The sequence below is a fragment of the Fonsecaea monophora genome, assembly GCF_001642475.1.
Source record: "Fonsecaea monophora strain CBS 269.37 chromosome Unknown Scaff6, whole genome shotgun sequence".
NCBI lineage: Eukaryota > Fungi > Ascomycota > Eurotiomycetes > Chaetothyriales > Herpotrichiellaceae > Fonsecaea > Fonsecaea monophora.
The window spans coordinates 128,688-143,806 of record NW_019173937.1 but is presented as its reverse complement, the minus strand read 5'-3'; the positions used below and the strand labels follow the sequence as shown (position 1 = coordinate 143,806).

The window sequence follows — 15,119 nt, the reverse complement described above, 5'->3', positions numbered from 1 at the left end:
AAGAGCGGCAAGTGAACGCTCTCAATGGCGGCAGACATATCGGCCTGTCATAAGATACGTATTGTCCGCAAGTCCAGATATGTACGACTGCTGTTAACGGGCCAAGATCAATAGCTCCAGTCCCAACCAGCGTCCTCCATGAAGAAGAATGGATCGTCCATCAAGTTTTGTTGTATCGAAAATTGGCCATCGTTCATCATGCCTGGATCAAAAGCATCATTTGTTGGATACAGCGGATTCATAGCAGAACCGATACCAGTGTAGTCGAATCTACTCTGCAGGTTAGTGGCGGTTGAACCCAGAGGATCCTGTTGCGCATTCGAACTGGTCGGAACCGACGATTGTATATTACTTCCCATGGCGGTGTAAGCAGCAGCGTCATTTTGGGCGAAGCCGGCAAAAGGCGTCCCAGCGAGGGTTTCCGGTATTGTTGGGCCCTTGCCCTTTTCTTGAGCCACGCGGGCACGGGCATTCTCAACATGCTGTTTGGCAACTGTGAGAAGCTCGCCCGCAATATCCGCAAAAAAGGTCATGGTTTCCCTGTCCATTGTGTGTAGCATTCCATCGATGCAGCTCAATGTTGCCTCCATAAGAGCTTGATCCGCGGCCACCTTTGGATCCAGAGGGGCATTCAGCATGAAGGCGAACAGCGTCAAGAATGCTGAGAAGGGAAAGTATGGACTTATCCATATCAGAGTGTTTCTGGGATCTTTCCAATTCTGCAAATACACTACTGAGAGATGGAGGATCGATCGCGCTGCTGCCAGACATAGCGCATAGGAGGAATTGACCTTGACGTTCATTGTATCATCAGGGCTTGGAGCATCTGGGCTGAAAGTGGCGGGATTCGAATTGGTGTTCTCAGTTTCATCGGCCTCCAACGACCACAATTCATGGCTACAAATATCTGTTAGCAAATGCCGACTTTGACAGAGCCCCGTCGAGGGTGCCCTGGGTCTAATACTAGAACCTTCGGGAAGAGCGAGGGGAACTCACTGTGCATTGACACGGTGGACAGCTCTCACGCAGTGATAGTATCCAAAGTGAAGAACGACGATCGAAAATCTGTTCTCCGACTCACATTGGATGGGATGTTCCGGTCTGATCTCCACAGGGAAGCTCTCCTTCCACTCCTGAAGCTCTGCATCCAGCCTGCTGATAGATTCGAGTCTCTCGCTCGTTGTTTTTAGCCGCGCAGAATACGCATATAGTTCTTTGTACACTTGACTCTCAATGCGCGCAAGCACGCACATATGGTGAAAAGGGTAGAACTTCGTATCGCCAGAGGCAGCACTTGATATGGTAATGCCATCGGTACCGTGCGACTGTTCGCCAGGGAAACCGAAGCCAATGTCGTCGTCATCGATACAAGAGGGTCTACCGATCCGGCTCGACAGATCTTTCTCCAGGATGTACAATATCCAAAAAACTCTCTGACGTTGCACAAGTTCTGCCTGAGACAGGCCGAAGCCTTCAAGATAGCGATGCAGACCACGAGCATAGCTCAGTCGAGCAGCAATTCCTAGCAAGGTGAACGCACCCTCTGGATTTAGGACTGCCTGCATGATGAAAGCCTGGACAAGAATCAACAACCAACACGGCCAAGATTGTGGGACGGAGATGCATACCATTCCAATTACTGTCTGCACACCCACCAAGCCGTTGGCACCAAGGAGGATATCTAGCAGGACCGACGAGGCGTTTTGAAAAAGCTTCCATGATACGTCCATGACATTAGAGAAGTAAGACGGGTCAGAGTCGCGGACGATACTCCAGATGGGTTCTGTGGCGGTAATGCATCCGATGGACAGAACAACATTGACTGCGCCATACCACGGTCCCTTTGCCGGGGGGTTGGCTGAATATAGCTGATGAAATTGGATCCAGAATGATTCCTGGTCGAATAGAGGAAGTATAGAGTTGAAAGTCGTAAAATAGTCTGTCATCTTGTTATTAGACCAGCCCATAAGCATTTTCCAGGAGTGATTTTACTGTTGACGAGCCGTACAGCCGCCCCTTTGCTCGGGAGGCGGCACTTAGTAGCATGTTCGGCCTGCGACAGATAGCCGACCCGATGTGAGGGCCATAGGGGACCGACTTGCTGATACTTCTGTACGATGGCTGCTACACGGTTCGATCCAGTCTTGCGCTGGATCCAAGCCAGACCTCGAGGGGAGAAGAGAGAAAATTCGGAGGGTCCTAAGATGGTAAGAGTCACATCCTTCAGAACCAACCAGAGGAACATTTTGTACTTACCGACGAATTTCTGTTCGCCAGATTCTGATATAAGTAGATTGGCAAGCTCTTTTTCCAGACCGGGTGGGCTAACTGGTGGTTCTATTGCTTTGGGGGTTTCGACAGTGCATTGTTTCTCAGCGAAGCCAGATAGGAGTGCTTCCATACGCTCAATTCGAGACTCTATGGAGTGAAGAAACTGTGCTCTATACGGCGAGGAATGCAGTTTGTGGTTAGCTATGCCCACGCCAATGGTGAAATATCCTCCTCATTACCTTTTCACCTTTGTCTTTGGCCTCTCTACCGGAGTGAGGATACACGGCATGTCTCGTGCCCGGCAATTGGAGCAGTTGCTGTTCCCTTGCCTGTCGCATCGTATCTAGATAGGCACGTGAGTCGTGATACTGATGAAAGAGGCAAGCAACAGCCCAATCACGTAGATACATCCGGTGAGAGGGCTTCTAGGGACGTACTTTCATACGTCGGCACGAGTCACACGAAACCCGTAGCCCTCGCCTCGGTTTGGTGTCCAGATTGTTGGGCGACATCGGATAGCACAAGTGGCCGGTAAGTGGTGGAATTGGCCGTAAAAGGATCAAGACGATTGAGTGTTCCAGGTATCATTCGTGATGGACGGAGGCGAACTAGTGGCTGAAGAGAACCAGCGATTCCACGTCTGGAACACGGAACTGAAAACAAGCCCGACACTGTAAGGCTTATGTGACAAGCTGTGAAATGCCCAACGGATACTGCGATTGTGAAGGATCTTGGAGAGCGACCTTCGAGACCGAGACGCAAGGCATGATGAGATACGAAATCTAAACTGTTCCTTATTGGTGCTTGTCTAGAGAAAGCAACAGGTTCGCAACTGCGCCCACTTCTGCTCTCCGCACCGAGATTCCACACCACCAACGACGAAACACAACTGCACACCAGGTACCTCGTACACCAAGAAGGTCCTATCTTATGCGATACTCAGTGACGAATACAGCATCTCTTTGAACTTCTATGTCCGTGTCCACTTCATGCGACAACCACACGCTTGTTGGTTTCCCTGCGCCTCCTCGACAAACTCGACGGGCCCCAATTCGAAAACCCCTCGTGCTAGTCTCGTACTCGTATTTCGACGCGTATCTTGGAAATCCCCGTACCCCCCACTCAAAGGAAAAGACATCTTGTTCGATGTGTTGTCACAAGACAATGGCTGTTGCGTTTATATGCGCCAGCGATCACCTCCTCCCAAGCATATGCGCTTTCTCCATCTCTCTCCTGGCTTCAATTGACTTGTTCAAACCCGTACTATCCTTGTTATGATCCGCGGAATGAGTACTTTTACGTGCCGAATGGATGCCGGTAGTTACTGTGCATGCTTCCCTGGCTGATACATATTTGACTAGTGAGAGGACGTCGCTCCCAACTTTCGCAATGTCAAAGACGAGCTGATGATTGAGCAGGACAACTTGCTTGACGCCTTCTGATAAGAGAGTCAATCAATCATCCAGTCTCTTTCCGATCTTGCCCGGAGGCCATCAAGTCTGGGTTATAGAGACACCGGGCGATCCGTCCCGTTGTCATCCTTTTTTGGTCAACCTCCTGCGAGCCACGCACACGGAATGCTGTAGAGCATCCGAAGCCGTTCGGGCGTAGGTGGCCAATGGATATCTATCTCACTCGACCCCCCGTTGCTCAAATAGAGACGGAGAGCCTGAAGCCCCCTGCAGCGATACCATCCGAAAGATTACCGTCGGCTACCACGATGGCATCTGCATGTCTTGGGCCATCCTGACTCACCTGAATTGCGGGACCCTATCAACAGAGAAGACGGATGACTCCCTAAAACCTGGAGGAATCGAGCTCACACTTCTGCACCCCGACATTTCCCTGTACCCCGGATGGAGTCGGCAATACATTTAGGCCCTCGTCGAGCCTCGCTGAGCCCACCGCGAAGTATTGCAGACCTCAGACCTGCACGCAGGAGACTTGTGATGGCTCGCTCCCTTTTGAGGATAAACTATGAGACGGGTGAGCTCGTGAGATCGGGTGAGAAAGGCATTCCTGCAGTGGCGTCGTGACCTTTCAAAGACGCCTGCATATGGATGCAAAGGGCTTCACTAACCCGACAGGCAGCTTTCGCTCAACGCAGGAGAACCAGCCCCGGTATCCAAGAGGACCACATCCAATAAATTTGTATTCCTTTGTTTTATCTACCACCTATAGTATGATTGTTGAAATGGGGTATCTCTAGAGTTGTTGAAATTCGTCAAAAGGCATGTACGCGTACTGTAAATCCGGATTTCCAGCCAGCCATTCTAAAACAACCCATCTATCTCGCCAGTCTCGGGATCCACATCGACATTCAGATATCCCGGCGCAGTCGGGAGACCAGGAATGGTCTGGATATCCGCAGCCAGCGCATACAGGTATCCTGCGCCGACCGCCAACCTCACATCCCGTATCGGGACGGTGAACCCAGTGGGCGCCCCCTTAAGTGCCGGGTCATGGCTGAGGGAGTACTGGGTCTTTGCAATGCAGATGGGCAGGTTCCCAAAGCCCTGTCTGGTGTACATGTCGACCTTTTTCTGTGCCAGCTCGCTAAACTCGACCTTTCCTGCCCCGTACATTTCCTTGCCAATCTTTTCGATGCGCTCCTGAACGGTGCCTTCAAGACTGTAGAGGAATTTGAATTCTTTAGGCTTCGATGAAGCCTCAATCACTGCCTTGGCCAAGTCAACGGCACCGGCGCCTCCTTCGGCCCAGTGATTTGCAGGCACGGCTGCTTCCGCACCTGCAGCGAGAGCCTCCTCTTCAATGACTTTGAGCTCAGCCTCAGTATCTGTCTCGAACTTGTTGATCGCCACTACAACGGGGACGCCATAGGACTTAGCGTTCGCAATGTGCTTCTTGAGATTGACACAGCCAGCGCGCAACATTTCAGTGTTTTCCGTCCGGTAAGCTTCTGGCAGCGCAGATCCTACGGGGATCTCTGGACCGCCACCGTGGACCTTTAGTGCTCGAATGGTGGCGACGACGACAACGACGTCCGGCACAAGACCAGAGTTTCGGCACTTGATGTTGAAAAACCTCTCACCGCCCATGGTGAAATCAAACCCGGCTTCGGTGACAACAAATCCGGCCTTGGACTCGTGATCTTCGTCAGGTTCGGTCCCGGCAAGCTTCAGAGCCAACTTATCCGCTAGAATAGAGCTGTTGCCAATGCTTATGTTCGCAAACGGTCCAGCATGAACAAAAACGGGCGTTCCCTCCAAACTCTGCATGAGATTGGGCTTGATAGCATCTTTCATGAGAGCAGTTAGGGCACCGCCAGCACCAATGTCATCGCAAGTAACTGGATCTCCGGCCTTCGAAGACCCAATCACTATTCGACCAAGTCGCTCACGCATGTCTCTCAGGTCGTTGCTTAGTGCGAGAATGGCCATGCATTCGCTTGCAACAGAAATGTCGAAAGCTGTCTGTCGACTGTGGCCTTTTTCGGTCGGGGCTTGACCGACTGTGATGCCTCTCAGGAGCCTGTCGTTGACATCAAGGACTCTCCTCCAGGTGATTGTCTCCGGATCAATGTCTAAGCGTGCAAACCGCCTGATTTCATCCTCAGTTAGCTCATCGGGGTTTGTCTTACTGATACCCAGCTTCTTAAGCCTTCGAAGCATGACCGGGGCAAATTCTCGCTTGCCCTTCTTGCTGGGCACCAGTCTTTTATACAATGCACCATCCTTTTGAGTTGACTCATGAAACATACGTGTATCAATGGCAGCAGCCAAAAGGTTATTCGCAGCTGTAATTGCGTGGATATCGCCTGTCAGATGAAGGTTGAATTCATCCATGGGAATGACTTGACTGTAGCCGCCGCCCGCTGCACCACCTTTGATGCCGAAGGTTGGTCCCATACTTGGTTGTCGAACATTGGCAAATGCCACTTTTCCCAAGTGAGCCCCAAGAGCCTGGGTAAGGCCCATTGTCGTAGTGGACTTACCCTCTCCTAGAGGAGTCGGGGTAATACCACTAACCAGAATATACTTTCCATCCCTGCGATGCGCCAGCCTTGAAAGGATTGAAAGGTCAACTTTGGCTTTGTGGGCACCATATGGTTCCAATTCGTGAGGAGCAATGCCGACGTCAACGGCAATTTGGGTGATGTGACGGGGATGCTGTGATCTCGAGATTTCGATATCGGACGGGACGGGCTTCTCAAGCTTGATCGGCAGCGGAGTAACGTGTCTTGCCTTGAGTCTCTCAAAGTAGGAGGAGGCGGCATCGACAACGTTCTGCATAAGCATCGCAACTGTCATGGGGCCCACCCCGCCGGGAACAGGCGTGATTTGAGAAGCAACCTGAACAGCTGACTCAAATTCGACGTCTCCAACGAGGCGCTGCCCCGAGCTCTTGGAAGGGTCAGGAATATAATTTGTGCCCACGTCAATAACCACAGCTCCTGGTTTCAGCCAGTCACCCTTGACAAAAGCTGGCTGACCGATAGCCGCAACCAAGATATCGGCTTGCTTGACAACCTCTTCGATGTGTTGAGTTTTAGAATGGCACACAATAACTGTGGCATCGGCATTCTTCAAAAGATAGCTGACCGGACTACCAACAATGTCGCTGCGGCCGAGGACTACAGCCGTCTTGCCTCGGGGATCAACACCACTCTCCTGCAACAGCACCATAACTCCTTTCGGGGTGCAGGGAACGAAGAAAGGTTTGCCACCTCTTTTAGCAAGCTCTCCAATATTTGTAGCTCCAAACCCGTCCACATCCTTCTCGTCTGCGACTGCAGAGGTAATTGTGTGTTCGGAAAGGTGTTTAGGGATAGGCAATTGGACGAGGATACCATGGACAGCGGGATCATTGTTGAAGTCAATAATCTGCTGCAATAGTTCCGGCTCTGAAATCGACTCTGGTAGATGAACCAGTGCACAATCAATGCCTGCTTCCTCGGCTGCCTTCAACTTCATCCGGACGTAGGTGGTCGAGTCAGGTCGATCACCGACTTGAATGATCTTCAGACATGGTTTGTACCGTGGGTTGATGCTCTGTTTCTCGCGAATCTCGGCTGCCAGCCGTTCCCTGATCTTCTGGGCAATAGCCTTCCCATCAATCTTTGTAGCGCCCATCTTGTTCGGTGTCGTATGTGAGAAGAAGCGAGAGTGCAGGGGCGGTGAGCACTGGAAAGGTCCGACTCGTGTGACTTCTTCGGTATGTGGGATGGGTAGCTGGAATCGGCCGACCGTTGCGGAAACTATTCTGGGGGAGGCAACCGGTCCTTTGGGGCGCCGAGCACCTCTACTGATCAGGGTGACTTCAGAGGCAGCTCTGATCGTAGTCAGACTCTTGAGAGACAAAGGTTGAGAGGGTAAAGTCGGAAGGCGGAGAGAAGAACTATTGGAGAAAATTGATTGACGGAGAATGGCACGACCTGCCAATATATGATTTGGACGCGTCGCACTAGATAATCTGCTGGCCATATCAGAGCCCAAAGCTCCGTAGAAAACTCGTCTCGGGTGACCAAGGAAAGTGCTATCCCTGGTCTTCGAGTATACTCATCACTGAGAGAGCCGGCTAAAGGTTGAGACGATGTTTTCAAGCTGATCCTCCAGGCACATGGAATTTTTTTTGAGTCACAATGACTCATGGATGAGCGACGGCATGACTCGTGTAATTTCTTGCTTGGCATCGATAATTCCCACAGCCGTCCAGTCGCCTGGTGGTGTCCATCGACTTCCACGGGAAAGACTCTACAAAAGGTCTTCTTCTTCTTCTGCTACGTTCTGAATTTAGAACTTCTCACAGCACTTAAACTAATTCCTGAGACGAGCAATTCATCGGAAAATGAGGCCTATTCTCTTGCAAGGCCATGTGGGTAGCCCCTAAGGAAAAAAATTGACTGATGGCCAACTGACGGATATTTCAGGAGCGGTCGCTCAACCAAATCAAATACAACAGAGAAGGCGATCTCCTTTTCTCGGTTGCGAAAGACAAAGTCATCTGCGCGTGGTTCACCAGCAATGGAGAAAGATTAGGGACATACAACGGCCATCAGGGTGCGATTTGGACCATCGATATATCCCCGAATACCGACCTCCTTGCCTCCGGAGCCGCAGACAACACGATAAAGTTGTGGAACATCCGAACTGGTGAGAACGTCAAGACGTGGGAATTTCCTACCGCCGTCAAACGGGTTGCATTCAGTGAAGACGGGAAGCAATTGCTAGCAGTCACGGAAAAGCGAATGGGATACCTGGGAACGATAGTGGTCTACGACATCCGATATGGCGATGACCTGACAGATCAGACGGACGAATACAGCCTGAGGATTACGTGTGAGGAAAGCAAGGCCACAGTTGCAGGGTGGGGCTACCTGGACAAGTACATCATCTCCGGCCATGAGGATGGATCTGTTAGTCAATGGGATGCAAAGACTGGGGAACTATTGATGTCCCAAGAAGCCCACGAGTATGACACCACCATCAACGACTTGCAGTTTTCTCCCGACCGAACCTATTTCATCACAGCTGGAAAAGATAAGACGGCCAAGATCCTCTCTACGCGGGACCTGAGCATTCTCAAGTCGTATACTGCCGACACGCCCTTGAACACGGCAGCCATTACCCCAAAGAAGGATTTTGTCATCTTGGGAGGCGGCCAAGCGGCTATGGAAGTCACCACAACGTCTGCTCGTCAGGGCAAGTTTGAAGCTCGCTTCTACCACAAAATCTTCGAGGATGAAATCGGGCGTGTCCGCGGTCATTTCGGGCCTCTCAACACTATCGCCGTCCACCCGCAAGGCATTGCATACGCAAGTGGTGGTGAGGATGGTTACGTCAGAATGCATGCTTTCGACAAGCCTTACTTCGATTTCATGTACGAGGTGGAAAGAGAGCAAGCTCGGAAATGAGAAGAAACACGTTGTCTTTCGACATGATACCCATCACTAATGCAATGTATGAACTATGATGTCTTGAATGGGAGAGAAGCCTTCGTGAGCAACGGCGAACCTAAAGTGGCGGCTTCTCGCTCCTACACGTGCTTCTGTGTCAAGGCGTCAAGCCATATCTGAAACTATTGGAATTGCGTCTATGAAGCAGAAGCAGCAGTGCTATCGCTTGCGTGGACGACTTGGGGATGCGGGCATTACAAGACGCTGCGCGATCGACTTCGTCTTCCGAGGCACCCAATTGGGGCCATGTTTCCAGCCGTGAACCAGGGAATTCGACGTCGGAATCTCGACGTGAGTACTTTCCATTTCCATCTTTGGACCTGAGCATATCCTGAGCCTCGCCGCTTTGACCTGAGATGTCCTGAGCAAGCCCTGCACGTGACTGGACATGGTGTCATTCGACCTGAGTGACGAGTAATAAATAGTGCCCACATCTAGGGCCATGGGTCCTATCACGGGCACCCCAACCTTTTGGCCAAGCCTGGAACCACTATGGGTGCCTGTTGGGTAATTGCTACCTCCGGTGAGCGGAATTGTTGTCCGAACGACAGTGGAAAATGAGCGATACCGTCTTTGGCATCCACAATGAAATTATACCTGTTGACATCGCCGTGGACCAAGTGTAAGATGCGAAGAGATTTCTCGCAGGTTTCCTTGTCCTTAATTGACGCGAAAGTTCCTTCAAATTTTTCTAGTAACAGTCCGATCGGACGTCCGTTTTCTGTCGACCTAAGACTCCTGGAGCCACGTATACTTGGCCCTAGTCATGGTCATTGTGAAGAATATCGTGGGCCCAGTTCTCGCGTTGTATTCGGTGGAAGTCCCAATCAAAGCAGGAGTACTTCGCCATAGCGGGCCGGCCGCGATAGAGAACCTCGACGACGCCGGGACGAAGCCGCCTTATCTTTCGATATGAGAGGCAGTCAACTAGATTTTCGTGAAAGGTAAATTTGAGCTCTGGAAGAGGTTCAAAGGAGATGGTATGCGCCAACGTCCCATTTTCTTTCCGGGAAATTGTCATTCTGGTCCAATTTGTGTCAGGGAAGTCGGGAAGCCGAGGTATTAGAAGGAATGGCTTGCCCATTGTGTCAACATCAAAAACAGTTGTAGGAATTGTCAGGTAGTGGACTCTGTTGCCGGCTTGTACGCGGTATAGCCCCCCCCCTTCTATCGCTAATTTCCTGGTCCAAGACCTCGAGTTTTACTTCGGAACGATTTCGGGTTGATTGAATTTCATTTCCGTCATGATTGTTGCGAATCAAGACGGAGCCACAGACTCGAAAGGATGAATATCAGGGGTGAGCGGAGTTTGGCAGGCGATCGTGATCGATGGACCGGCGATGAGTTTCTTTATTGTTGACCTGGTCATCGGTCCATATCTGGCTCAAGACGGGTGCGAATCCTCAAGTCTCATTTTGAATGCGACGTATCCTGTCTTGGGTGCGACCTGTAACGGCGTCGAAATGCCTGGTTATGGGAATTCCGCACGGCCCCAGTTTCAACTGACTTACCCGCCGGTCTGGCTTCAGGGCGTGCCGTAGCCTTTTTGAGCACATGCCACTGCAGCCACTTTGTGGCTTGCATTGATTTGAACTCACAAACGTGCGACTTCTTACACATCATCAGCCAGCTTCTTCACGCCGTAGCAGTTCTGAATATGGCTGGCAAACTCTATCTTTGGCCTCGCACGGTGCGCCAGGGCAAGTAGAACGTCTTCCACGTCACAGTCTGGGGGAATGCTGTAGCTTAAAGGGGCTTCAATTTCTTGCTCATCCTCGTGGAGCAAATTTTCGCAAGCCCATTCGCAGCCACGACACCACAAACCGCTATCATGCTGGCCATCGCGACCTATTGACGGAAACGGGATGGAGGCCATACCGCAATAGTTATCATTTGGTGTGTGTGGCTGTCTCGGTAGTATAACTGGATCACCGTCCAGTGGTTGCATTGGTGCAGCCTGAAGCCACCGAAGATAATTGTATTCCTTCAAATGCTTTGTCGAAGGCGCCCAAGGACGACACAAAGAATCCCAATCCGGCATGTTCGCCGTTGATCCGTGAACCTTGAGTCCAAGCGCTTTGGCGGACTTGACGCTGACGAGGTTAAGTCGCCGAGTGCGAGAGATCTCTGGTTGAGTACCTATCTGGTACAAGTCAGGGAGACTGCGCAGTACAGGTAGTTTCTTGATTTGATGGTCATCAAGGTCGAAGCACTTCTTGACCAAGGCTCGAGAAGCCACCCAAAGACTCTGATTTTTGCTCAGGCATTCGTAGCAACAACTCTCGAAGGTTGGCAGGAAGAGGAAGGTGCCGAAGTGTCTGCAAGAGACGCAATCATGCGAGAAGAGCGCCGTGTGAAGTGTTGTTGCGCTGTGATAGCGTATGGATCTGGTCCGGCCCAATACCGTCAAGGCACGAGATGCGTATTTCAGCAGGTCTCGGTATATATGAAATGATCGAACGACAACGTGGCCCCGTAAGGAGACTTGCGACAGATGTGATATGGAACGAAGGTCCAGAAAGCCCAGGAGAAAGTACAAGAGCTCGACGGGTAATTGATCAAGGAGGCCAAAGGTTGAGGAACTGGAGTCGCGTCGAACAGTCGTTTGCCCCGCTGGCTCATGGAGTATGATCATGCCTTTCAGTAGGTCATCTGGCTGATAGGAGTAGCGAGCAACAAGATCCTGAAGTTCATGCCGGTTGCGTTCCATAATTGTTGAACCCACACCTATTCATGATTGACAAGTTTGTCGATCCACGACGTCAAACTGTGCGCCTTTGGCACCGTGTCTGATTACGCGCCTCGCCAATCACGTGATCCCGACCTACGGGGTTTCCAAACTAGCACCCGCTGGTGGCCGGAGCCAGCCTGAGCGAAAGCGGCGCCAGGTCACGTGGCGCGGGAGGTAGGCAGGCGCCGAGATTCCTACGGTAAAGCACAGATTTCCAAAAGTTTGCGATCAGAATGGTGGCCAAAACAAAAGTATTCACTCCGAAGGAGAGAGGAGCTCGCTACCGCAACCCAGTCTCGTGCCGCCTCAGCTAAGTGCAAATGAGTATTGCGCCAGGTTCGCTGTCCTCCCAGCAGAGCCCGACACAACTTTCATGACGGATACATATTATGTGGAAGCGGCCTCTGGCGCCCAGCGCGATGCCTGCCTTCGCAGCTAGGTCGCGGCGCCATGATGGCCTTACTGTCAAGCTGCCACGTCGTTGTCGTGTCCCGCTCTGCGCCTGGAAGTGCTCAAGGAGTATGGGAAAGGGGCATGGAAATGGAGCAAGATGCACGAGCTGTTGGCGATTCTCGTAAATGGGCATGGGACGCTATGTTCCACAACATGATTTCTGTTCTATTTGGTAGACCTTTATATTTCCAACGCGGTATATGAGACAGCGTGATAGAGGCCATGAACGTCACTTACTTTACCGAATACCTATTTGTTCTCTATACACTGGTCCAATTACTAAAACAGGCCATCTCCGAAGCATTACGAGGGAGGTCACAGTCAGTAATAGAGCTATTTTGTTTCGTGTTGTACAACCACTTCTCCTTCATTGTCAGTCATTTGTAGTGAGCACCAGTTTCTCCATGTTGTGTACACTCTTCTTTCTTAATGGTCAACCACCTCTTATCTCACAATGATATCCCTGATCTCCCACACAGCATCAGGTAGTGCAAGGCGCAGGATCCCTGACATGTGACGAGGCTGAACATTTCCAGCTGGCGACCATCCCCACCTGCCACCTCACATTCTTGGAAACGAGCACGATTCTGAGCATGGAAGATTGCCTGTGTTCTATATCTCAGTGTAATGCCATTTGTCGTGTTAGACAGGTACTGACTTCGTGTTAAGAGGCTAGCGAGAGCAGAACGACAAAGCACATCAACCTCGTGAAGCAAGTGGTAGATTCACTGTCTGCCACACCATCAGCAGACATTAATTCACACCCCTAAATCCGCGACCGGGTCGTTACATACCTCACCCATATCTAGCCGTGAAGAGCATTGATTGAAATCAATTTAGCAAGTAAGTGCGTTCAAGTGCTTTTCTTCCCTTTTTCCGGTTTGGCCTCTGTTGGATGTGTGGGAAAGAAAATAAACAAGTCTTCCTCCATATGGTTGTGCTGCAATGAATCTCCCCAAACCCTCCCTCAGCGAACTCATGAACATGGTGAAAGCCAACATCAGAAGCTACCGCGCAGAACAAGCCGCCCAGGTCGCGGCCGCTGGCGGCATCGTCCCTCCTAGAACATCCCCACTATCCCTCGTCAAGATGGCCGGCGTCTCTGAAGGGATGGAATACACCTCACGCACGGCGGACCAAGAAGTCGACACTGTCGCCATATGCCCGTCCCACCCGGAATATATGATCATCGGGACGTACTCGCTGCTCAAGAAGGACGAACCATGCGACTACACGGGGCAGACACGACGCGGGTCTCTCCAGGTCATGACCGTCATGTCGACATTCAAGCCCAAATACGCGGGCATGCGGCGACCCTTGTTGGACAGGGTGGATTTCCCCTGCGCCGTGTTGGATATCCATTTCCACCCCAACGACGACACGCTCCTGGGAGTCGCCACGAGCAATGCTGCGGTCCATTTCTTCCGATTCGTCGTCTACGGCGACGTGCTCGGACGGCGCATCGTTGGCAAGCTACTCTCCCTGGGATCTGTCCGGGTGGCGGAAAACGATGAACACGGCCTAGTACCGCTGGTCACGCAATTTACTTGGTTCCCAGAGACGCGCACGCACGGGGTGGTCGGGATCAGCGACGTGATTGACGTGGGCTTCGTGGCGACGACGAGTTTTGGTCAGACGAGAGTCGTGACGCTCTCCCTCCCGGCGGTCAAAGACCTCTTCGACGAGAGATTGGATCGACCCCTTCAACTGCTGACGCCCCGCTCGAACGAGGTCGTCCACACTCACGAGCTGGAAGCTTGGACCGTCGCAGCCGTCGATTTGGGTGGGACAGCAGGACATGACAGCAGAAGTAAACCTTCTCGAGTGATCCTCAGTGGCGGTGACGACAGTGCTCTGATCGCCTCTTCAGTCTCCCTGCCAGCCAACGCCACCTCCGTCTATCCTTCGACATCGGACTCACCATCCCTATCCTCCTGCGACACTCTGTGCCCTGACGCCACGCCCCTCTGGAAAGACCGCCGCACCCATACCGCAGGAGTGGTGGCAATACTCCCCCTCTCGCCCACCACCGTCTACAACGGCAAGAACGGCGACGGCGGTGACAGAAAAGACATCGTCCCGCTCCTCACCGGCAGCTACGACGAGTTCGTCCGCGTCTTCGAACTCGACATCAAGACCCACCGCGCCAGCTTCAAGACGGACCTGAGGCTCGACGGCGGCGTGTGGCGACTCAAGGTCCTCGACGAGTACTCGACCACGCCGAGGGACCGAGGCCAGGACACCGCCCCGCAGCACCACACGCTCATCCTCGCATCCTTGATGCACGCCGGCGCCGCCATCCTCCGCGTCACGCACACAGCGGGCTCATCCGGCTCATCCCCCCCCGACGGCACATGGACAATCACCCCAGTGACGGTCTGCCGGGCCGGCCACGAAAGCATGGTCTACTGCTGCGACGCGCGGCTCGACAACGGAAGCACCGAAAGGGACAACCCACGTGCTCAACTCCACGAGGGCAAAGAACCCGTGCGAGAAGGTGTCAGTCCAGCAAAAGAAGAAGCGCCGGCGTACACGATCGTCAGTACTAGCTTCTACGACATGAAGATATGCACGTGGAAGTTTGTGGATGATTTCAAGGTCCAGAACCAGTGAATCAGGGAGGCGGGTTCTGTCGAGGATGCCCCCGAGCAATCCAAAAAAATAATAATTGTCATGTTCTTGAGCCAAATGCTCTAGGCGAAGCTCACACTGGGGACAGCTTGGAAAAAGGTTAAAGAGCTCAGAAAT

The 15,119-nt window shown here is 52.1% G+C and overlaps 5 protein-coding genes across 5 annotated transcripts; 2 read left to right on the top strand and 3 right to left on the bottom strand.

The window, feature by feature from the left end:
• Positions 1–107: 107 nt before the first annotated feature.
• Positions 108–2,401, bottom strand: AYO21_01556 (hypothetical protein; the record flags this gene model as incomplete). The annotated part of the gene is made up of 5 exons (XM_022651538.1): positions 108–897; positions 997–1,574; positions 1,629–1,939; positions 1,993–2,199; positions 2,257–2,401. 5 exons carry the CDS (start codon positions 2,399–2,401, stop codon positions 108–110), a joined length of 2,031 nt encoding a protein of 676 aa, XP_022516051.1.
• Positions 2,402–4,544: 2,143 nt separating this feature from the next.
• Positions 4,545–7,364, bottom strand: AYO21_01555 (hypothetical protein; the record flags this gene model as incomplete). Its single annotated transcript, XM_022651537.1, has 1 exon — positions 4,545–7,364. One exon carries the CDS (start codon positions 7,362–7,364, stop codon positions 4,545–4,547), a length of 2,820 nt encoding a protein of 939 aa, XP_022516050.1.
• Positions 7,365–8,079: 715 nt separating this feature from the next.
• Positions 8,080–9,145, top strand: AYO21_01554 (eukaryotic translation initiation factor 3 subunit I; the record flags this gene model as incomplete). The annotated part of the gene is made up of 2 exons (XM_022651536.1): positions 8,080–8,106; positions 8,162–9,145. The coding sequence occupies 2 exons, from the start codon at positions 8,080–8,082 to the stop codon at positions 9,143–9,145; spliced, it is 1,011 nt and encodes a 336-aa protein (XP_022516049.1).
• Positions 9,146–10,799: 1,654 nt separating this feature from the next.
• Positions 10,800–11,897, bottom strand: AYO21_01553 (hypothetical protein; the record flags this gene model as incomplete). Its single annotated transcript, XM_022651535.1, has 1 exon — positions 10,800–11,897. The coding sequence occupies one exon, from the start codon at positions 11,895–11,897 to the stop codon at positions 10,800–10,802; it is 1,098 nt and encodes a 365-aa protein (XP_022516048.1).
• A 1,419-nt stretch (positions 11,898–13,316) lies between these two features.
• AYO21_01552 (hypothetical protein) lies at positions 13,317–14,984 on the top strand (the record flags this gene model as incomplete). The annotated part of the gene is made up of 1 exon (XM_022651534.1): positions 13,317–14,984. One exon carries the CDS (start codon positions 13,317–13,319, stop codon positions 14,982–14,984), a length of 1,668 nt encoding a protein of 555 aa, XP_022516047.1.
• Positions 14,985–15,119: the final 135 nt, after the last annotated feature.